This window comes from Pithys albifrons, chromosome 17, assembly GCF_047495875.1.
Source record: "Pithys albifrons albifrons isolate INPA30051 chromosome 17, PitAlb_v1, whole genome shotgun sequence".
Taxonomy (NCBI): domain Eukaryota; kingdom Metazoa; phylum Chordata; class Aves; order Passeriformes; family Thamnophilidae; genus Pithys; species Pithys albifrons.
This window is the reverse complement of record NC_092474.1, coordinates 198,982-221,147: the sequence shown is the minus strand read 5'-3', so window position 1 is coordinate 221,147 and position 22,166 is coordinate 198,982. Positions and strand designations below refer to the sequence as shown.

General features: G+C 47.7%; 1 protein-coding gene and 1 long non-coding RNA gene across 10 annotated transcripts; one reads left to right on the top strand and one right to left on the bottom strand.

Moving 5' to 3' along the window:
- Positions 1 to 806: 806 nt before the first annotated feature.
- Positions 807 to 7,971, bottom strand: LOC139679895 (uncharacterized). 6 transcript variants are annotated; one of them, XR_011699263.1, is made up of 3 exons: positions 6,596 to 7,971; positions 3,391 to 6,503; positions 807 to 2,726 (listed from the first exon to the last, which is right to left on the bottom strand). It is a non-coding gene; the product is annotated as an uncharacterized lncRNA (long non-coding RNA). The 6 variants fall into 6 exon arrangements; XR_011699261.1 differs by having other exon boundaries at positions 807 to 2,522; XR_011699262.1 differs by having other exon boundaries at positions 807 to 3,502; positions 6,326 to 6,503.
- On the top strand, positions 7,639 to 21,802 carry YDJC (YdjC chitooligosaccharide deacetylase homolog). Of its 4 annotated transcripts, none has more exons than XM_071572036.1 (6): positions 7,639 to 7,827; positions 8,316 to 8,488; positions 16,457 to 16,616; positions 17,293 to 17,392; positions 18,310 to 18,487; positions 20,368 to 21,802. In XM_071572036.1, exons 2-6 carry the CDS (start codon positions 8,331 to 8,333, stop codon positions 20,681 to 20,683), a joined length of 912 nt encoding a protein of 303 aa, XP_071428137.1. In that variant the 5' UTR covers positions 7,639 to 7,827; positions 8,316 to 8,330; the 3' UTR covers positions 20,684 to 21,802. The 4 variants fall into 4 exon arrangements, with proteins under 4 accessions (XP_071428137.1, XP_071428138.1, XP_071428136.1 ...); XM_071572037.1 differs by lacking the exon at positions 7,639 to 7,827 and adding an exon at positions 8,105 to 8,182; XM_071572035.1 differs by lacking the exon at positions 7,639 to 7,827 and adding an exon at positions 8,129 to 8,235.
- The last annotated feature ends 364 nt before the right edge of the window (positions 21,803 to 22,166 follow it).

Below are 22,166 nucleotides of genomic sequence, written 5' to 3'. Positions count from 1 at the left end.
TTGGCACTAAGGGGTCAATCAGCCCCTCCTGCTACTGTTCAGGTCACCTCTAGCTAAGTGCTGGCTGGTGGCACATCTAAGTCTGCTCCTCCCTGCAGGTCCTGCTGTTAGAGTTGAGTAAATATCTGCTCATTTGGGGAACGTGTGTACACCCACTCTGCTTTTCTCAGGACTAAAAACTCATTTCCTAGTGCTGGAAGTATAAAGATTTACTCAAAGAAAAGGAAAAGGTCCCCCCTATTGATAGTCAAATGCCATGTTTTTATGTCATTCTAAGCAGGCTTGCTGTTCCAACTAAGACAACAGCTCACATTTGCTGCTGTTGTTATAACTGGGGCAAAACCAGATGTCTGTGGTTGCTATTTTAGCCGTGGAAAATCAATCATATGGGGCTTTAGCTGGCACCTGTCTCTCTTTCTGGGAGGTCGCTCAGTCTCAGTGCATTTAGTGCCATTTACATGGTGCTCCCTACAATGCTTTTCAGTCCTACTTTAGAAACATAATTGGGTTAGAACGGTTGCCAACAAAGAACCCATCAATGCCACACACCCACGGCAATTAACAGCCACCTCACTGCCACAGGGCCCACTATTGTTTCCAGTAGATTGCTGTAAGCCACAGGTAAAATTGCCTCTGAAATTATATGACTGCACACTGGTCATGGAAACACCAGTTTTTTTGGTAGGAGTCTCATTATGATTCTTGTTTATGCACATGAACAAATAATTCAACAGTGCTGTAGAAGGGGAGAATGTAAAACGTAACTAGAAAACCTTCTTCCTTCAATCACTGCAGTCCCTGTGCACACTTGATTTCCAAGGATTTTGAAAACACCTGCCATTTCCACTCAGGTGCAGCTGTAGGTGTAAGTGGCCCTCCCTGAAAAACAGGATTTGGCACTGCCAAATGCTTTCAGCATACATGGACGAAAAATCTGTGGCACAAGAAAATTTCAGAGGGTGTATGCTGGCCCAAAGCAACAGACTGTAGAGAAAGGGTTTCCTTTTTTATTGCCCTTTGTTAAAGTTGCTTTAAACTTTCTGTTTGCTTTGCATGACAAAAACAGTGACTGGCAACTAAGGTAGCAGAGCTGGCAGCTCCTGGGCCTGATCTACACCCCACAACGCACTGGTGCATCTATTGGTGTAGACAGCCTTTGATTTACAGAGAATGCTGCAAAAACACCTGGATTCTTTCTCAGACTGAGAACCTCGGGCAAAAGAGAGGGCACAATTCTGAAGACAATAGTGCTTGAGATGAAAACAAGCCCATATCAGCTCTTCCACTGACTTTTCCCTGCATCTGGTCTTTTCATCAATAAGGATGAACTGCACTGAACTCAAGGCAGTAACAGTACAGAACCAGGCCTGTGAACATTGTGGGGTTTTTAATGTCTCCTCCTTTCACCCCACATGGATGTACCGCTGTTTATAAACCTCACTCCAGATCAAACATTCATCCCCACTGGAATATCTTACAACAGAGCTCTCCTAACTGACCCCTAAACCTGATACAAATAGTGAACAGTAAAAATAAAATGCTGTCGCCCAGAGACAAATCAAAATGACAACAAAATGGTTTGCCAAAAATAGAGTTACAATTTCTTATCACTCAGCCTAAGCTGTGTAAGGACTAGATAGCTAAAATCAGTTGTTCATATTTTTGCATTCAGTAGATGTTAATGTAGTATAAGAAGAAACAGAGTAACTCAATAAGCAGAAGACATTTGACAAAATAGTATAACATACACATATGTAAATTGAAGATTTCTTCATCTGGAGGAAAAGATTGGATGATTTTTTAATTGCTATTTTCTGTTTCTAGTCTTTGAGGTAGAGAGTATTTCCTTGAAAGCTCTGCAGAGTCCTGGCAATCCTGTCCAGTAATGTTGCCACCATCTCTCAACCACTTACTGATGCTTCAGGAACACAGAATCTCTCCATAGAACTCCAGAGGAATTAATGTGCATTTCCATTCAACCAGCTGAGATTTTCCTTGTGCTTTCAGTGATGCTGGGAGAGGACAACAATCGCTGTAGGTGACCTGCCAGATTAACTCACATGTGTTACATTGCTGAGGCATCCCTGATGTTCTCATTGGTAGCACCAGCTCTTCTGGAGAGGGAACTCATGCTCCTACAGCCATCTCTTCTTCCATGTCTGATAACATGGATACTTCTCTCTGGCTATCATTCGTACTACTGGACTTTCTAGAGGCTGTTTCTCTCAAAAGCTCAGCAGTGAGCCTGCTTCAGTGAGTCCTCTGCCTCTCATGGTACACTTCTAGGGACTTTTGGAGGCAGTAGTTCTGTTTTCTGGCAGAGATATTTTGGCTAATGGGTTTCTTGATTAATCCTACTTTGCTGATACTCATTTTCTGATTAGGCAAAAATCTTTTTGTCTCCCACTTTTGATGTAAGCTTTTGAGATTCAGAAGAACTCGTCAGATTTTCTTGCTTCAGCCCTATTAATTTGTGCTGACAGTCTGATGCCATTGAAGCCAAACATCATCTCAAGGTGTACCTTCATAACAGCAACAAACATAAATCAAAGATAATTGGAAAGTACTTTTTCCCAGATGAAAGTGTGTCTGACTGCATTTTCAAAAGGAGATTCAACAGTCTCCTAGTGACTTCTGAAAAGCCTATATCCTCCCAACTTCATTTTTTTCCTTCCCCACTCCATCCCTTTAGGAAGCAAAGTGCTTGGAAGTAGAGGTTGTGCAGACTAGATCCAGCCAGCAAAAAAAAAAAAATCAAGACATTGATTAAAAGTTTTATGCATTAATACTTTAAATATAAAATACAGCTTTTTCTTCTTTTTTTCCCTTAACTTGAGGCCCTGCCTCTGTTATCTTTAATTCATTTTAATGGCTCTTAATCAACATTTGTGCAAACCAGGTTCAGGCTTAGCTCTGCTGTTGTTTTGACAGTGTAAACTGTAGCTGAGGTAGTTATTTAGAATTTGTAGGCATGGATTGAAATTGTGGTTTTGATTGCTAACTTACTATTTCAGAACAAGAATGTAAAAATCCAATGTATGTTATACCAGTTCAGGCAGCATTTAAAATAATTTAGTTCTTTGTGGGATTGGAAAAACCTCTAGACATCTGTTTCAATCTTAGGTAAATATTAATGTAATTCTGAAAATTTCACTGAACATCTAAGCATCTTTTATATAACCTGCCCCTTTCTGACTTCAATAAAAGTGTTATTCTGCCTAAAGATAATTTCCTCTAGGAACCTTCATCATAAATACCAAGAAATGAACTCCAGATAGCATAATAACTTTCAGAGAGGGCAAACTGACATCTTGAGTTTCAATGCAATCAAACAGTTAATGGAATCAGATAGTGTAGGTTAAGCTAATAATGCACACAGTTAAACAGTACCTATTTTGGACCCATCATTTCATAGACTAGTAGAAGGGTTTGCTGTCCCAACTCTTTTTTGGCCAGAAGTCTTTGTATATTTAATAGACATCGACATCAGGTGAAGAGGCATCTGGAATAGGAATGTGCAGGCTTTACATCATCTCAACCCCAGTCAGAAATCACAGATGCTGTAGCTTAGTTCATATTCAAATATTAATTTTTACGCACATTAGACACTGAAGGAAACACAGCAGAGAGAAAATAACCCTCTGAAAAAGGGAAAGTAGATTAAATTCACCATCCTTGAGCAATACATAAACCAGAGACCTGCTGTCTTCATCAGGAAGGGTTTGAGTTTTGTAACAGTCCTCCATAACTTAATGCCATGTATCAAGTTAATAATAAGATCACGATGGCAAATTTTGCCTTTCACTTTCAGCCACCATGGTAGGACCACACATCTTGTCAGGTGTTGGCATTATCTTGTGCTGGTGTAAATTCAGGTATTTCAGGCACAGGCAAGGGAAGGTGACAGGTACTGCCTGGCTGTGCTACGTGGGGTGAGGGAAGCCTTTCAACTCTCAGCAGATGTACCCCAGAATTTGGGGATTCCCATCTTTGCTGATGCAAAATGCAGGATGCCCATATATGCAGTGAATTCCAAGTCATGAGTAAGGGGACCAACCATAAGGTTTTGGGTGTGTTTATTCAGCATTATACAGTTAGCTTCAAATCAGTTCAGCACTATGCTCTTTGCTGCTTTCATCTCCCAGAGTTCAGCAAGCAACACTGGGCAGAACCTACATCCTCTGCCCTTTGAGAGCTTGGGCTACCAATCCACTTGGCATGCCCTGGCACTGTGAACACCCAGACTGCACAGCTGGAGGGGAAAGGGAACATGCCTCTCTTCTCTGGGCTCCTCTTTACTGGTTGTGCTGGGGGGACCCTCTCCCTTGTCACCAAATGGCCCACACATGCCCAACTAACCCCTGTAAGACTGGGGAAATCTGCTTTCACAGAATCACAGGATCAATTAGATCAGAAAAGACCTCTGAGATCACTAAGTCCAACCTATGACTGAACACCAATTTCTTAATTAGACCATGGCATTGGGTGCCACATCCAGTCTTTCCTTTAACATTTCCAGGGATGGTGACTCCAGCACCTCCCTGGGCAGCCCACTCCAATGTCTAATCACTCTTTTGTGAAGAAATTCTTCCTAATGTCCAACCTAAACCTTCCCTGGCACAGCTTGAGACAGTGCCCTCTTGTCCTGCCGCTGGTTGCCTCGGAGAAGAGGCTGACCCCCACCTGGCTACACCCTCCCTTCAGGGAGTTGTAGAGGGTGATAAGGTCACTCCTGAGCCTCCTTTTCTCCAGGCTGAGGACCCCTCAGCTGCTCCTTATCAGACTTGGGCTCCAGACCCTTCACCAGCTCTGCTGCTCTTCTTTGGACTCGCTCCACCACCTCAGTGTCTTTCCTGAACTGGACACAGTGCCAAGCACAGGGGGAGCATCACTTTTCCAAAGGCTCATCATGTGTGTGCATTTTAGGAAACCTGCCCACTGCAGCCCAGCTCTGGTCACAGTTACATTCCATCACTTCAGCTCAGGGTGGCTCAGCTCAGAGGCTGCAGACCACAGCTATTGGGCACCACAGCACTCTGTCTGCCACTTACCTCAATCTCTGCTAAAGTCCACTCCTTTTCTTCTCCTTTCTGCCCTACGCCTCACCACAGTGCCCTCCTGCAACTCCTGCCCTGGCCAACTAAACAGTTGGTTTTATACCTGATCATTTTGGGGACTGCAGTGGTTGTTGCAGGACCTCTGTCTCTGCTGCAGAGTTGGAATTGGCCAAGGGATGCCACTGCTACCAAGAGGAGACTGAGATGGGCACTGACAGCATGAACACAAATGTTTTGTTTCCTCTGAAAACCGACCTCAGTGAAGGGTTGAAAAAGCTTTAATTTAAGTATTTCTCCAGAAGCAACTTCAAAGATTTTGTAAATCTCTGAGGCTGGGGAAGAGAACAAAACATTTACATCCTTTCATTTAAAAAATGGATTTGACTTTGTCTCATTCAAACACCTTTTACAGTTCACACTTTCAACAAAATTTCCTGCAAGGAAAAGACAAACCAAGCCCTACTGTGCTACCATTGTAGTCCCAGATGAAGTAATTTGCTGCAGTCAAGGGAACAAGAAATAGAAAACACATTTTTTATATAAACAGACAGCTTGTTGGAAGCAGTAATTGTTGGGAAATACTTTTGTGAAATAGAGGAAACCTCTAAATTTGCTACTGATTAACTCCAAGTTCAGGAAAAGAAATTCAAGCTCAAAAGGAGTGAAGCACTTGGGGATGGAGAGAGGTCCTGTTGGCTTCTGTGACTAAGATGAGGTAGGGTGTTTTATTTTAGTTAAGCTGGAAGATGCAGCCTGTGCTTAGTACATGTCCCGGCTTATGCAGCTCCACCAAAATGCTGGCCAATATTCCTGCCTTCATTAGAGTGGAGAGACCAGCCAGAGGAAGTCTGCCTTGCCTTCCAGCTCGGGGCTGAATTTGTAAGAGACTTTCCTGTGGACTGGGTGGGGGTTGTTGCAAGGGCTGTTTGGCAGCAGCCAGGATATCAACTGTGCTGGCATCCATGGGGCATGTGGCACAGGGGCAAGATTTGCCTGCTGGGGACTGTTTGCTTCCAGTCACAGGAAGGACATATGGATAAACAGTAATGAAATCGGAAAAGAAAAGCCTCCAGGAACTGCATTAAATATTTAAGAAGGATGTTACCATTAATAACATTAAACACATACTAAGGTTAAGAAGGCTGAGAAGCCAAGCTTTGTCTAAGATTCTTATGTAGTGCCTCTCACCTGTGCAGGGGCAGGGAGCACTGACAGTACTAGAAAGAGGCAGAAACCACAGAGTTTGGATCTGCAAAGGCAGGGGGTACCTTTTTTGATTCATGACATTACTTCAGAGTTGTGGTGACTTCATCTCTTATAGTAACAGTGCTCATCAGTAAGTGAAGCCTCTTGGGGAATGTAGGCAGGCTGTGATGGTCTCCCAGAAGAAGCAGCAAGTAGCAGTTGCATAAATATCCCCTCTGAAATGCCAAGGGCACTGGAAACCTTTACACAGCATGAAAAACTTTTCTCTAACAGAGCCATACAGCTATTAAATGATGGAAATGCTCACAGGAATTGCCAGAATGAAGACTTACCAAGTTCTCTACAGCATTTTAGCATGATCTGTTTGGAATTTCATTCCATATAAGTTTTTTCTATGAGAAAGGGTCTTGGAGAGGCAGAAGGCTGCTTCCAGCTCTCAGCATCATTTCCAGTAGTCGCTGTTCATTTACGCACCCACGAAGAGCCAGAAAGTGCCAAACAGCTGATGTCCCCTCCAGATGAAGCAGAAGTCTCCCATGCTCCCAGTGCTGCCCATTTCAGGGCCTACAGGGAGAGCACAGCCTAGGAACCAAGTTCTTCCATGAATAACATTGCTACCACTCATTCTACTTTTATTTTTCTCCTTCAAAGTTTCAAAATATGCTTACAAATAATCATCCAAATCTTAGCTGCCCCTCAAAGTGCCCTCAGGCTAGTGGAAACGCTTTTTTCTGCTGCAGAGCCCTCTGAGATGGGAGGCAGAGACATTCCCCTCCCAAAGTTCTGTAGCAGTTGCTACCTGGACTGCAGCTGATGAGAGTCTCAGCAGGGTGCAACCTACCTCAGTTCACTGACTCCAAATTCCTTGTGAGGAAACAGACCTGGAAAACCAGGTGTTCATGCCCCCACATACAGATGTTTCATACCTCGTCTCCAGGTGTGAAAACAGTTGAATTCCCTTAGCTGATTTGTGCTTCTTTGTCTCCAAACCGATGGTTCTTCCTTTGCTGAGGACAGTCAGGCTCAAGAAGAGATGACGGAGAAGGGATCTCATTAACGTATGCAAGTATCTGATGGAGGGCCTGAAGTATCTGAAGGAAGGTGAAGCTAATAATAAGTGAAGATGACTTCCCATACCGTGCTGTGCTGTACCAGGCCATGCCAGGCCATACCGTACTGTGGCATACTGGACCGTGCCATACCAAGCTGGGCCATGCCGTGGCTTACTGTGCCGAGCTGGGCCGTACGGGGCTGTGCCATGCCATGCTGTGCCATGCCATGCCATGTTGTACCGAGCCATGCCGTGTCGTGCCCTCCCATGCCATGCCGTATCGTGCCGTGCCAAACCGTACCGTGCCGTGCCGCCAGGGGCCGCCGGCGGGCGCTGCGCGGTGCCGGGCGCGCTCGGAGCTCGGAGGCGGCGTTGCTGCGGCGGGGCCGGCCCGGCCCGCGGGGGCTCCGGCTGTGGCCGCTCGGCAGCGCCGGGCCGGGGGGATGCGCGGCGGCCACAGCTCTGCCACCGGGGCCAGCCACCCCCCGGGGCCGAGACCGGGCCGCAGCGGAGGTACGGGAGGGCCGGCGGGCCCCACTGCCCCCGCCGCGGCGGGAGGGCCGGAGGGAGGGAGGGCCGTCCCGCCTGTCCTCGGGGACACGGCCCGCACCGGCACGTCACGGCTGCGGGGTGGCCTCAGGTGATCCGCGCTCGGGCCATCGCACTGCGCTCGGCGGGCGGGGCTGTGCCCGCCTCACGGAATCCGAGCCCCTGACGCGCCCGCGGTCGGTGACATCGACCCCCCGAGCCCCTGACCCTTGGCCCGTGCCCCGTGCCGGGCGGGGCACAGTGCGGGCGGGGCTTCCCCCGGGGCACGGCCCGGCACGGCTGGGCCAGCCCGGCTCTGCACAGCCAGCGGCGCGCTGAGGTGCGGCAGGAGGAGAGTCAGGCAGGGCTGAGTCACGGCCGGGTTCGCCCCCGGTGAGCCCGGCTTTTCCTGTTCGCCGCTGATCCGCAGACTGCCGAGTGCTCCCATTTAACCTCCTTTACTTTTTTGCTAGGGATGACAGCTAAGGATGCTTCAGGTGAAGCTAATAATAACTGGAGATGACTTTGGCTATTGTCCTCGGAGAAACCAGGGCATCGTGGACTGTTTCCTGGCCGGTGCGATATCTAACGTGTCCCTTCTAGTCAACGGAAGCGCTGCAGCAGATGCAGCCAAGCTGGCAAGGAGGTAAGCTGCTTTCTTTGGCTCCCTTGGGGACTGCCTCCACAGCCTCCACGGAAAGCCAAGCCTGGAAAATTTAGTATTTAGTAGCCGCAAATAAACACTGTATCATAGTTCAGGCTAGTAAAAGAAAACTGGATTCAGGCACATTTTACTCTCTTCAGGGACCTGCCAACCATACCCATAATGATCTTTCGCTGGTATTAGCCATCATTACACCTTTATGCCCCCTCAGAACAGGAAGCCACTTACACAATCTGTCTAGTAGAATTTGGATTTGCTAGACTTCCTCTTTACACGCTTCTAAAAGATGCATCATCAGAATGAAAGTGCACATTATATACTCAGACCAATCTGTTACCCCTAAAACTATTAAAGCATAAAAGCACAAATCTTTAAATCTCATTTAATTTGATCCATTTCAGCCAGGATGAACACAAGGTCAGCCAGGCTCATTGCAGAATCAGGGAAAGGTGTGATTCTGTCAGGGCTTAGTTATAAATCTGGGCAGTGGAAAACTTGACTTTTTCCCACCCCAGAAACCCTTCCAAAAAAGCGCATAAATATTTCTATTAATTCTGGACTTGATAAATGCATTTGTAAAAACTGCATACGTAAAGAGGGGGTTAATACCTCGTACCTACCACCTTTACTTTTCACCAGCTTCAGAGGTTGCTGGCACAGTTAGCTCTGCAGCAGATCAAATGCTGTGTGGCAGTCTCATGGACTAGGCCAGCAAATCCTTTAATAGGAAGCATTACTTGTATTTAGGAGGTAAAACCCAGCTAATGCTTCAGCTCTGGAGTGGGCAGGCACTTTGAAGCATAAGGTCTTGGTCTGTTTGTTTAGTACCAGTACAGCTCCTTTGCTTTTCTGCTTTCCTAAATTGTTTCTCAACCCTGTTACTCTCTCTTTCAGGACATACTCTTGCTTCCAAGGCAGCTGCCGCAGGGGGCAGTTTCCTGAGAATGCTGCTGTTCTTGTTCTCCTTCAACATCTCTCTTCAATTTGGTGTGATTTTAGGGGTACTTGGAAATTGCTTTGTGGATTCTTCAGTGTAGGATGGTGGAGGAAAGCCAGAGGTGTGGTGTTAGTGGCAGACTGCTCTGTAAAAAGGTTAGAGATTCCACAAAAACACGCGGAGAGGAACTGCCTGGGAATGATAAGGGGAGGGCTCAACACTGTTGAGATTCCTCGACTCCTGTTAGTAAATGAAATGGAAAACAGAGAGACAAAGCCAGGACTTCTCTCAGATACAGAGGCACTGTGAAACCCTTTAAGGCCCAGTGATCTGGTAATGTTGTCAGCTATTTCAGCCATGGTCTTTAGAAGGCTCTTAAAATGGAATCCACCTGGCCTCATTTCCATGGCCAGAAAGTAGGCCATGTAATCAGAGGTTTAAAAGGCATCTTTCAATCCAGGTCATGACACTTGTGCTGACATTTGGTTTGGGTGCGAAAAGCCAGGTTGGAGTGCGGGTGACAGCAGCCTGCTGCTACAATTCCATTTTTTTTCTTGGGGGTGGGGGTAATTTTGAATTGTGGATGTGAATGAAATGGGTTTAAATCTATTTCTAAGTGTATAAGCAGGGTGACTTTGGGAACATCTGCCAGCACTGGAGACCAATAGTGCGGGTTCTGCAGTTCCTCACTTGTGTAACTCTCTGCAGCTGTTTTCAGTCCTGCCCAGCCATGAGGGGGCATTTGCAGGTGTGGGAAAAAGGGTTCCTCATGTTCTAATGCAAGCCCAGCTTCAGCTGCTGCTGGTACATATTTGCTTACTCGGTACCTGTGTGTGCAAACAAACTCCTGTGTCACCCCTGAGGTGTTTGTTCTTCTGTTGCAAACTCTCTTTATACACAGATGCCAAATAGGTTGGACTTGCTAGAAATGTCAATGAATCCTCCTCATCTTGTGGTGCAAAAATCAGAAAGCATCCCTTACTTGACTGCCTTGCCACTGTTATTCCCTCTTACCCTTGCTTGATGTTTGTGTTTTATGGGGTGAAAGCCTCCCCTTTTTTTTCCCCTCCCCAGGTTTCTCTTTCCCTCTTCAGCCTTGACCAGTGGTGTAAGCAGGAAAAGTGGAGGGAAAAGGCTTGAAGAAAACAGCTTGTTCTTTCCTGAGGTGTATTCCAGTGTTGTGGAATTCTGTCTTTTGCACCAGAGTGCCAACCTGGTATGGTGCATGTGTGCAGGAGTGTCAGAGGGATGGACTGCTTCTGTGGCTGGGGAGATTATCTGAGTGGTTCTTGATTAACTGTCTGTGACATGGTGGCTTGTCACTGCAAGTCTTGAGCTCTCTCTTCTCACCTGGTTTTCAGTTAGTTGGAGACGGGTAAAGCTATTTGGTAGCAGGACAACTTTTCCTCCCTAAGCACCTCAAGCTGCTCTGCAAAGGTGGGACTCAGCTTCCTTCAGAAATGAGCACAGTTCCTCTGAAATTGCACTGTTCCTTTCATTTTCACAATAATTCCGTAGGTTTCTGGGTGTACCATCTGTTGCCCTGAGTTTTGATTAGAAGCCTTGGCAGAAATCTGATGATAATCAGCAGGTCTTTGTAGCAGCTCTAACACAAACTAACTGCAGAACAGCAGAACCAAGCAGTAAAAAAATACAGCTTTCCTACCATCCAGACTCAGGTGCTTGGGCTTTTCTCGTTCATTGTCACAACTGGGCTCAAAGAAGGGAACCACTCACTTCAGGCAACAGAGAAGTTCCTGCAGAGCCCTGATCCATCACCAAATAGCAAACCTACTGACAGCAACTGCCAGAGAAAAACCAAACCAGAACAGCAGGTGGGAGAACAGACCACATTGTGGGTTGAAGTTTTTCTGAGTAACTCAAAACTTTTCTCTTCATGGGGCACTGACTGACTGTGACTTCCTGGTTATCCATATAAGATAATCTAAATTTTCTACTTAGCAAGCCCTACCTTGAAGTCAGCCAGTCTTCCTGGTGATTATTGCAGAGCCTTTCCCAAAAGTTGTAAGGGTTATTCTGAAACCTGAAATGAATAGATCCCCTCATGTTTCCTTGGAAATACAGAGATAGAAAGAAGCACCTAAGATAGTTTGCTGCCTTATCCCCTCAGCTCTCCCCTTTATATCAAGCAGCTCCCTTGTCACTGAGTATTATTACTCTTTTTCACATGATTGTGTCTGAATACTTGATGAAGAGTGAGATATTTTAGAACACAACCTCAGTCTTCCTGGGTGTTTTTTTGCAGTTTAAATGCTGAACATCAGCTACACAAAAGCTGAAGCCCCCACAACATCTGGGTACATTTAACAGAAGAATCTACCAAACCACATTTAATTGCTCTCTATGTTTTCACTTCCTTTCCCATCTCAACACTAATTGCAAAATGTGTGTTTAAATTGTGGCTTAATTCTGACCCTCCCAGTTAACATCTGACTAATCTAGAAATCTTTTATGCTTTCTCATCACCCGTTTCTGTGACTGTTAATCACACAGCAGACAGCTCCACTGCTGAACTGTGTTTGGATAGGGGTGTAGTCCAATCTGAGGCCTTAAACTATAATTCCAGATCATATTGACTTTACTGGTAACAGCACTTTTTGCTGATGTCAGTTTACAGACACAGGAGCTTCACTTGATACAAAGATGTGATTACAACAGAAACTCAAGTCCCTGAGCTATGTTACAGCACCAGTGCTTAACACTGCAGAGGCTTTGGAGCATTCCTTACAGCAGAAATAAGTCCTTAGCAGTAATAGAGCAAGCAAAGATGCTATTTGATGAAAGACAGATCTTACAGTTTGCTGAATGGTGGAAATAGGGGGAGGTATGCAAATGCCAACATGGAGAAACTAAAACATGCACACTTTTGCACAAAGAATTGCCTTGCTTTGTCTGGCTTCAAACACTTGGATTTTAGTGAAGCAGGATATCTGGATAAAGATATTTACATGAGACACTGACTTGTGTCACACTTGGGCTGAAACCTGATGAACAGTAATTTCCTGGATGATACAAACAGGATGTTGAAGGTGGGATCTGTTTACTCATCAAGGAAAAGGGTAATTGCCATGCTTATGCCAGAGCTTGCAGCCTCCAGTAAGACAACTGGGACTGTGTGGAGTGAATCTCATAATTCCCACAGCCACTGCAGCTCCTCCCAGGAACACAGAAGCTGCACAGAGTCCTGAGCCATGGCCAGGCAGGACCCACAACACTGTTACTCATCCACCAAGCTCAGAAATGCACAAAGCTGGTGGGCACTTTAGAGAGTGACTCAGCACAGTAACCATCTGCAGAGTCCCCTTACGGCTCAGGAAGTGAATGAGCAGGGATTGCAGCTGCACAGAACCCTTTGCCTTGGCAGCGACGTTTGTTCAGAGCCCCGTGTGGCAAAACAAGCAACTACTTGAAAAGGAAGCAGTTTAGCTGGTTGTATTTCCTCTCTTTGATAGCTGGACTGGGCTTGCTGACTCAGAAATCTTTCCAGGCTGAATTCCTTCTTGCCCCTTGTAGCACCTGTTGTAAGGGTATGTCCTTCTCCCCACCACCCCTCTTTTTTCCCCACCTCTGCATGGGATGGTGAGCTGGTTTAACAGCCAACTTTGGGTGCAGACAGCTCACTTGCAGAATAACCTCAGTGGCTGCAGAAGCTGCTGGCCTGAACCTCTTCTCAACGAGCTCCAGGCAGCCCAATCTAGTGCTGCTCATGCTGCAGGAGCACACACTTGTAGACACTCCTTTGTCTTTATCAGGAGTGAACTGAACCCCTGTGCGTTCTCCAGAGCACTGGGATGGACTTGGAAACATACAGACACGGCCTTCTCCAAACAGGTTGTGGAAGGAGCACTGCTGCTTAAAACAAGCACCAAAGCAGATTCCTCAGCATCATTTTGTTTTGGCAATGCTAGCTGTTACTGCAGTGTTTTTATTGCAGAAACTAAGCTGTTGTCTGAAGCCCAATGCCAACCCTTTTATTTTGGATCTCGTATGAGCAATTAGCAGTTAGACCTGCCCAGTAGTGAGCAGCAGGGCTCACCCTGTCCCCTCTGGAAAGGGCTTGGGCAGAGCAGTGGGTATGAGGCCAAGCCCACAACAGCTGAGCTCTGTTCCCAGGGCAGCATCACATGCCATATGAGCTGCTTGAGCTGCTGGTCTCTGCTTCACTACTTCAGCCAACAAAATAACAGATATTTTACAGCCTTTCAGAAAATATGGGCAACTACAAAGTATGTTTGTGTAGCAGAAACGATCATCTGCACTCTGAAAAAGGAGTCCTTTCAGGATATTCCCACAACCTGGCTTCTCTGCCTGCCTTTTTTACAAGGCAACCTGCCTTGGCATTGCTCTTGGGTTGCAGGAGCTGCATTTCAGTAGTGAGAGGCACTCAGCACAGTTAGTCCCTTGGGTGTAGCAGTCTGTGGGAAATAGAGCTGGCTTGCAGCAGAACCCATTGCATTGTCCTCCTTCCCAAATCCTTAACACTTCTTCTGCTGTGCACCTCCCACAGAGGAGTATTTCTGAAAAAGTTTCTCACGTGCTGCACTTTGAGTTTTGGTTTCAGTCCCTGTGTTCCAGAGCCATTAAACAGGAGCAATTCCTCATTAGATGCCTCAGCATGAGCAGTCTGTCAAACCAGCCAGGACTAACTCTAGGAGAAAACTATTAAGTTATTCAGCTGGTGTTGGCCAAAGCTCAGAAACACACTCTAACGTTACAGTCAGGTTCTCCCCTTACAGCCAGGACAAGGCCAGCTCTCTCTGCACTTCCACATTCCGCACATTCCTCAGCCCTGGGGCTGGTTTTGGCTCAGGCAAGGAGCAGCTCTCACGTTCCCCAGTGCAGCACTTGGCTCCTCGTTGTCCCACAGCTGTCAAGGGTCTTGCCTTCCCCTGGAAATAGCTTCCCTCCCAGCATCTGAGGCACTGCACAATCGGAGGCAGTTCATTTGATGCTCCTGGGAGACAGCACTGAGAGGCTCAGCTATTCATTTCTTACCCTCCCACAACACATGAGAAGGAGAGTACTCAACAAAAAAAGTCCCTCTGCTGATTCATGGTAACACATGAATCCTTTTTTCTTACAAACAGCAGTGGCTGTGGCACAAATAGTGCTCCAGCTGATGCAGTCAGAGCTTCCCAAAGACATGAAAAAGAATCTGGGGTGGACTTCTGAAAAAACCGAAACAAACCCACAGGATCTCCCTCTGCCTTTGGGCTCATGCAGGGTGCCCAGCAGGTCCCGGGATGGAGGGGAAGCTGTTCTGTAGCTGCCTCCTGCCCTGCCATCAGCTGCCACACTCCCAAGGACAGCACCTTGCACTTGTGGAGTTACTGTGCCTGTGCCACATGCTCACGCCCCAGGAATGACGACCAGAGAGACATTTATCATCAATGAAACAATCAGGCCCTGCTGCAAAGAAATCACCAGTTCAGAAAAACCAGCAGGGACCCTTCTCCCCACAAGCTCTTTTGTTCCATTTACAAACATTTGAACTCCCTAATCACACAGTGGACTGGAAAGACATGGACTCATTTTGTTCCACAGAGCTGTGCATAGGCCTTGCCTCCTAACGTTTATGTCTTTGAGGAATAGTATCCAGCAACTGACTGCACCGTCCCCCTGGAGCAGAAGACGTGGAGAAGCCAGGAAACACTTTCACTCTTGTGAGAGTCAAAGCTTTAGAACCTGAAGGAGCTGAATGACTCTGACTTGGTCCAACCCACCCACAATCCTGTTTCCAGTAACTTGGTCCTTCAGTAGTCAGTGTCAAGGCACCAGAGAGAAGGGGAAGATCTGCTTTTTGCACACTTTGCCTGAATGGAGATTGATTGGTTTTCCTCCAAGTGGTAGAAGGGCTGTACCAGGGACAGACCAGTCCTGGTTTTAGCAGCTCCATGCAGAAGTTCAAAGAAGGATTTAAACCATCCCAGACTTGTTGTCTTGAAATTTGCTGTGCACTGTGACTCAGACTGGGCAGCCGAGGTGAACATTGCAGTTCTATCATGCACTCACTGGGTCAGCCAGAGGCCAGGGGTTGTCTTGGAAAAAGTTTCAAAGCATCATTTGGGCTACTGATTCTGAGGATTTCCAGAAATGCTAATAAGACCCAGCACAGATATGAGCACTCCCAAGTCCTGTTCTTGTAGGGGAACCCACAGCACAGAGCAAGAAGGAAACGCCATCACTCCACCAAGCCCTGTGGCTGAGGGGGGCTCTGCAGTACAGCAGCTCCAGAGTTTGTTTTTACAGAAAATTTTTTAGAGTGCAACTCTGTACTCTTGTGCTTCCTTAGCACTGTGAGCCTCCCTGCACCAATCCTTTGAATATGCCAGAGAGGTGCTGCTCTGTACAGCTCAGCCTTGTCACTCACTGAGAGTACACAGGAGCCTGGACGCTGCAGGCAATTCCAGATGCAGCCCCGTGGATGAGGGAACACTTCAGCTCAGACAGTATGTACATTGTAGCCTGTGCTGTTGCCATAACAGCTGCTTTGGGCACTGTTTATTTGTATATGACTGGATTCTACTTAAGGGCACCTTTAGAAGTTGTCACGTAAAACTCAGATGTCTCATAAATGTACCATCTTTAATAGGGTGAACAAGTAAAGGGGTTACCTGGCAAGGGCTAATGAAGTGCTTTAGAAAAGATTGCAAGGTTCAGATTTTTCTGTCAGTCACTGGTGACTGCAGTTCCTGAGTGCAGTTACAGCATTTAGTCCAGGAGAGCTTGTGATGTGAGCTAGGGTGGGAGCAGAGCTGGGGGGTCTCACAGAACAGCCCCTGCCAGACTGCACAGGGTGGGTACCTGGGGATGGTCTGCTCTGGGCAGGGTCACTCTGCTTTCCTTTCTAGCGGAGCAGAGACACAAAGATGTGCTCCAGGGAGTACAGCAACACTTTCAAGATCAGGCTGGTTCTTTCACTGAAATCTCCCCCCCTCCTTGGCAACAGTAAAGAGGTGCAAAGCTTAACAGATATTTCATTCCTGTTACAGATACAACATCCCAATAGGCCTTCATGCCAACCTCTCCGAGGGCTCCCCTGTCTGTGAGGTGCTCAAGACAAACTCTTCTCTGCTCAACCAGGATGGATTCTTCCATGGAAAAATGGGATTCAGAACAGCTCTATCAAAAGGTCTCCTGAACATGTCAGAGGTAGGAGAAAGCCGCATACAACTGTGCCACTTGCTTTCCTGCACTGATTCCAGCACACAACACTGTGACGTTTCCCAGAGCCCAGCTGTGAGAAAGTTTGGAGATGAGTCCTAACTGTGCAGCTGGAGGTGGCTTTCCAGGGCTGGGCCTCATTCTGCCTCAGGCTCTGCAGCCTTTGAGAACTCATTCCTCTGCACTTCAGTGCCTGCATACACTAATGTCCTGTTAACTACCCATCCCAGGGGGCAGGACAGGCACAAAACCCCTAGAGATCAGTAAAGGGTAAATGACACAAGAGCCCTAAGTAGGCACTAGGCTTTTCATCACCTTGTGAGAAGCTTATGTTCTCTAGGGAGATGGCTGGTTTTACCCCATGAGCAAGGATGAACATGTTCCGGTGATCAAAACTGCCTACGGGGTATGGGTATTCAAATATCTTATGTATTTTAGAACATCCCAGTATCAGCACCATCCCCATAACCAGTACTACAAAGAGCCCCATGCCTGGGGAGGCTCTGGGCAGCCCAGCAGTGCTGCACCTCCATTTATAATCACAGCTCTTGGTGCCTCCCAGGGCCAGGTCCCCACTCCTGCCCAGTGATGTCCCAGCAGCCCCTCCCCTCTCCTGCTCTCAACCTGCTGACAGGTCTTGCTCTGCCCCTTCTCTGCTGCACAGGTGAAGCAGGAGCTAAAGGCCCAGGTGGAGCTGTTCCACGATCTGACAGGTCACCTACCTCCTCACATGGATGGGCACCAGCACGTCCACGTCCTCCCAGGTGAGAAGGAAATCCTCTTCTTGCCAGTGCCAAGCAGGTGACGGAGTCAGAGAGTCACTCAGAGGGTCTCCCCCTGCCACAGCTTCCTGTCTGGGCAATAAACAAACCCCACTGTAAGACCCTTGCTCTGCAGTTGCAGTCTGAGTGTTCCCACCTGGGCCCTGGGGAGACGGTCCTGCCTGGGCCTGAACCGTCTGCCTGGAGCTCTGGGTCCTCCTGTAGCAGCACCAGGGGATTCATGGCACAAATGGCCCAGGTTCCACCTTTTCCTCCAAGGATCTCTGCTTCACCTCAGCATCCTGATTCCATGCTCCCACCCACACGGAAGGAGGCAGACCAAAGCCAGCAGAGCCTGCTAGTTTAAGCTGGAATGCTGGAGTTTGCAAAAGCTGGTGGCTCACTCAGGTGCCACAAGAGCGCCATCCTCGTTATTTCCATCCCAGTCCCTCCCTGCAGGTCTCAGCATGTTTAAGAGATGAGCAAGTACCTTTTGTCCTTGTTTTGAAAATAAAGTCTCTCTGGTACAGAGATGGAAAACTGAGTAAAAAAAGAATCCAGGTTTGCCCTGAACTGCCTCTGGATAATATTGCTCTGGCTGTGCAGGCACTTACTTGATGAAGAACTTGTTCCTGACAGCACAGTCACCTCTGGTGCGCTCCAAGACCAGAGTCACTCACTTAGAAGCAGTGGCTGGACTAAATGCTCAAAGCTGAAAGGAGGAATTACAAGGCACCTACAGCAGATACTGAGGGAGAAATATCTCCAGTAGAGAAGGTGACTCCCATCCAGATGAAGAAAACCGTTTCAGCAGAAGATAAACAAGGGAAGGAAAGAAGCCTCTGTGCTAACAGCACACAGGGGACACCATGAGCTGGTCATCCCACTCCTGACCATGGTGTCTCTGGTTTTACTTGCAGAGGTCAGGCATGTGTTTGCAGAGGTGCTGGAGGAATATGGGATTAAGTACACACGTGTCCCAGTAGAGCCAGGCCTTCATAACTGTGACTGGATTCCACCATCCCTGATGGAATTTTATCTGGGAGTAGAAGAAGATTCTTTTAACACAGTAGATGTGTTTACAAAGCATGGAATAAGGTAAGACAGGCATTACTCATCCTTTCTGTAGTAAAGCTTTCAGATCTTATCTGCTCCTGATAGTATAATTCAAAAATGGAACACCACCTTGTTCTTTCCTCTTCAGGGCTTACAGAGAGTCAGGAGGAGTACAAAAGTGCTGGGGGCACTAGGGCTTAGGAAGTTCTGTCTGAAGAGAGATGACTCACTTCCCACTTGAAAAGGAATGTTCTTTTCAGGCTATGTTTCTCAGCCTTCCTAGTGAGGCCTAATTAGCCTGGCATCTGGGATGGCCGGAGAAATGCTGCATCGACGCTGGAATATTAAAAGTATTATCTAGGGAAAGTTTTCAAGGAATAACTTTTTATCTCTCTGCCAGAGTGGAGAAAGTACCAGGAAAGAGACTAACTAGAAACAAGTGTTTGTCGTTAAGGGGAAGCAAGAAGCAGGAGAGCTCACAGTGCCACAGCTGGCGGTCACTGCTCTGAGCAAACAGCCTTGTCAGCGTCCTGCCCCCCGGGGGTCAAGCCCGGAAAGCTCAGCCTTTCCCTCGATAACATACTTGTCTTAACAGCTTAAACAGTGTCTTGTAGATTAAGGACACTTCACTGGATATCCTCGCAGTCACCTGTCCTTTGGGTCCATTTCGTTACTTAGTCCACTGAAGAAGTTGTTTTTTTGGATTTGTTTTTGGAATCGGTTGTGAACACCAGCAGCGGGCTGGCATTTCCCCCTGCCCCGTCCATTGCTCCAGAGCCCACGGGCCGTGCCCCAGCCCCTGTCTGAGGGAGGGAAGGGCACAGCAACTCCCCGCGCGGTTTAGAAGGAGAGCAAGGCAGCTTTTGGGACAGCGCGGGGGAACCTCCGGGAGCCCCCGCTGCGGAACCGGGCAGTGCGGGGCTGTGTCTGTGCCCGCCCCGCTCCGCCCCCGCCGTGGCCGCTCTTCCCAGAGCACGAATGTGGGGTGATAACCCAGGGAAAGGCGGAGAGCGCAGTCGGCTGAGGGCTCGGGGAACTCAGTACTGCAGCTCGACTTCAGCACCGGCGCAGAAGGACAGGCAGAGCCCCTGGAATTGGTCTGTGAGACTGGAGAGCACAACGCTCTGCTCCCTGCACAGCACCGAGGTGTGGGCAAGGGTACTCTGGTCACAATTCAAATTCTCCCAAGTCCTGCAAACTCTTTTCAAGACGAGCTGAGTGTTCAGCTGGGCTCTTTGATCATGCAGGTAAAGACTCCAGCCTTGGTTTCTTCCAAAAGCTTCTCATTCTACCCTCACATGCACTTGCTCAGCCCTCCTGGGCTTGGACAGGCCACACTAGGACTGATGTTTGCAGCCAGATTTGAAAACAGGTTTGTGTGGACGCTACTGAGAACCAGCCTGTAGCTGTCCTCTGGTAGTAACACTCTGTCCAGTTGTTACAGCTCTTGTGATCCATTCTTCTTTAGCTGAGTGGCTTCCATTTTATTTCAGGCACTTTTTTTTCTACTTAGCTGAGGGTTGTTACTCAGGTTTAAGTAATTATGATAGTGTGACATTTTGCTGTTTAGCTCTGGTCTTCCCTTTTGGGCCAACAAAATGTACCTGTAAGCTCAGAGATGCCAAACAACCCATGTGCTGTGACACAGTGTATGTCAGTACTGCCCTAGCAGCACTGCTGAGGGTTCTGTCACTGCAGAACTGCTGATGGAAACAGGACCCTCATTTCAATAAGGAAAGAAAAAACATGACTGGCTTGAGGTTCTGGTTTCACTTTTGTTTACAGTTAAAAGTTTTAAAATCCCCCTTCCCCTTTTCTGTCTTAAATTTTAGGTAAATTTTGATTCCTAATCCACTGGATGTAACACAGCTCTTTACCTACCTCAGTAGCATTAATATCCATGTTCCCTCCTCTGGCTCCAGGTGGCCAGATATTTACATAGGCCTGAGCACCATGGGCAAGAACATGTCTGTGAGCAGCATCTGCAGTGCCATCGACTCTGCCATCCTGGAGGTCACGGCCAGGGCACCAGCACCGCAGGGCAGGACAGTGACCATTGAACTGATGGTGCACCCAGGGCACCCCAGTGTCCCCCCCACTGGCGGCTGTGGGGAGGGACCTGATGACTTCTCACAGTCCTGGGAGCGCCTCCATGAACTCCAGACGTTAATTAAGCCGGAGCTACAGAGCCATTACAAAAGCAGGAACATTCAGCTGTGTTCATTCAAAGATCTTTAAATAAATGAGCAGATATCCATCCATCCATCCATCCATCCATCCATCCATCCATCCATCCATCCATCCATCCACCCACCCATCCTCTGAAGCCAGGTAGTTGCTGGTGTCCAGAGAAGCCACACCACTGTTATCACAGTCACAGCCCCTGGGCCAGGTGACAGGAGCTGTGAACAGCCTGGGAATGGACAAGCAACACCCCATCAGCTGCTCCAGGCAGTGCCCAGAGCCGCAACTGCCAGTTTTTAGGCCACAGCATCTGTTCTGAACATGACAAACCCCTCCTGTGACACCCCTTGCATGCTGACCCAGTGCAGCACAGTGGCTGAGGCCCAGCTGCCTCCCAGGGCTCAGCTCCTGCCAAGGAAGGAGCAGCAGAGAGATGTGCTCTGCTTTGAGACACTTCGCAGCACCCCAAGGGGTACCATCATTTCTCTTTTTGGACTTAATGGCAAAAAAAGAAACACGCTGGGGAGCAGGTACTGCTTTGGAGGTCACCCCTGGGAGGTCTGGAAACCTTCAGCACTGGGTTTTCTAAAGCACCTGGTGGTGGTCCCTGTACCTGCTCATGGATGGTGCCACATCACCTTCAGAGCCTTCCTCTGGTCAGAGCAGTCGATCACACGCGTGGCCCCGTAGGATTAATTATGCCCCTGCCTACTTATGTTGCCTCTTGGCTTTAAGTCGCCATAGGAAAGTCACATCGGCTGCAGCCCTTTGGCAAAGGCTTTCTTATTTTTTGGATGACTCTGCAGGAACAGCAACTGTTGACCCACCTGCTATTTCAGTAGCTGCTGTGTACAAGAGCAGCTGGTCCTGCCCCGCCCACTGCCCCTCAGGACACACAAGGGATGGCTGTGCCAGCCAGGAGCAGGTCTGTGAGGGGACAAGGTCCCTGCATTTGTTCCTTTTATTCCTGACACCAAAGCGTTTGAACTCCAATAAGCCCCAGCAATGCTTAATGTTCTTAAACTGCGTCCCTGTCAGTGCGGTAGAACTTTCACATGGGGAAAAATAATTTTAAATTGTTTATGCTCATTTTCTGCACAAAAGTGATCTATTTAATGTAATTAGTTTTGCTAACCACATTTTTTAATATTAAAAATGTCCATATGAGCGTCATTATTTTAGATGAAAAATAGACTCAGGCCTTTTCTATTGCAAAGCTTCAGGAGGCTTTTGGGTCTGGTTACAGCTGCTGAGTGAACTAAATCCACTAAACCCACCCACCTGTCTGCTCCCCACCCTCCCTGGGAGGGTTTCTGTTGCCTTTCTATCCTTGATGGGATACATCTGACCTTCCCTATAACTTATCTGAGGAAGTTTTTACCCCGCATAAATCATAAGAACAAGGATGCTGTGGAAAATACTTCTCCAGATTCTTTTCTAAACTGTTGTCAGAGAATTAATTAGGTATATTACAAGTTTGGTTTCAAAAACGCCCCCCGCGCAAGTGTTACCTTTTGGGATGAGGCGATGCCAAAGG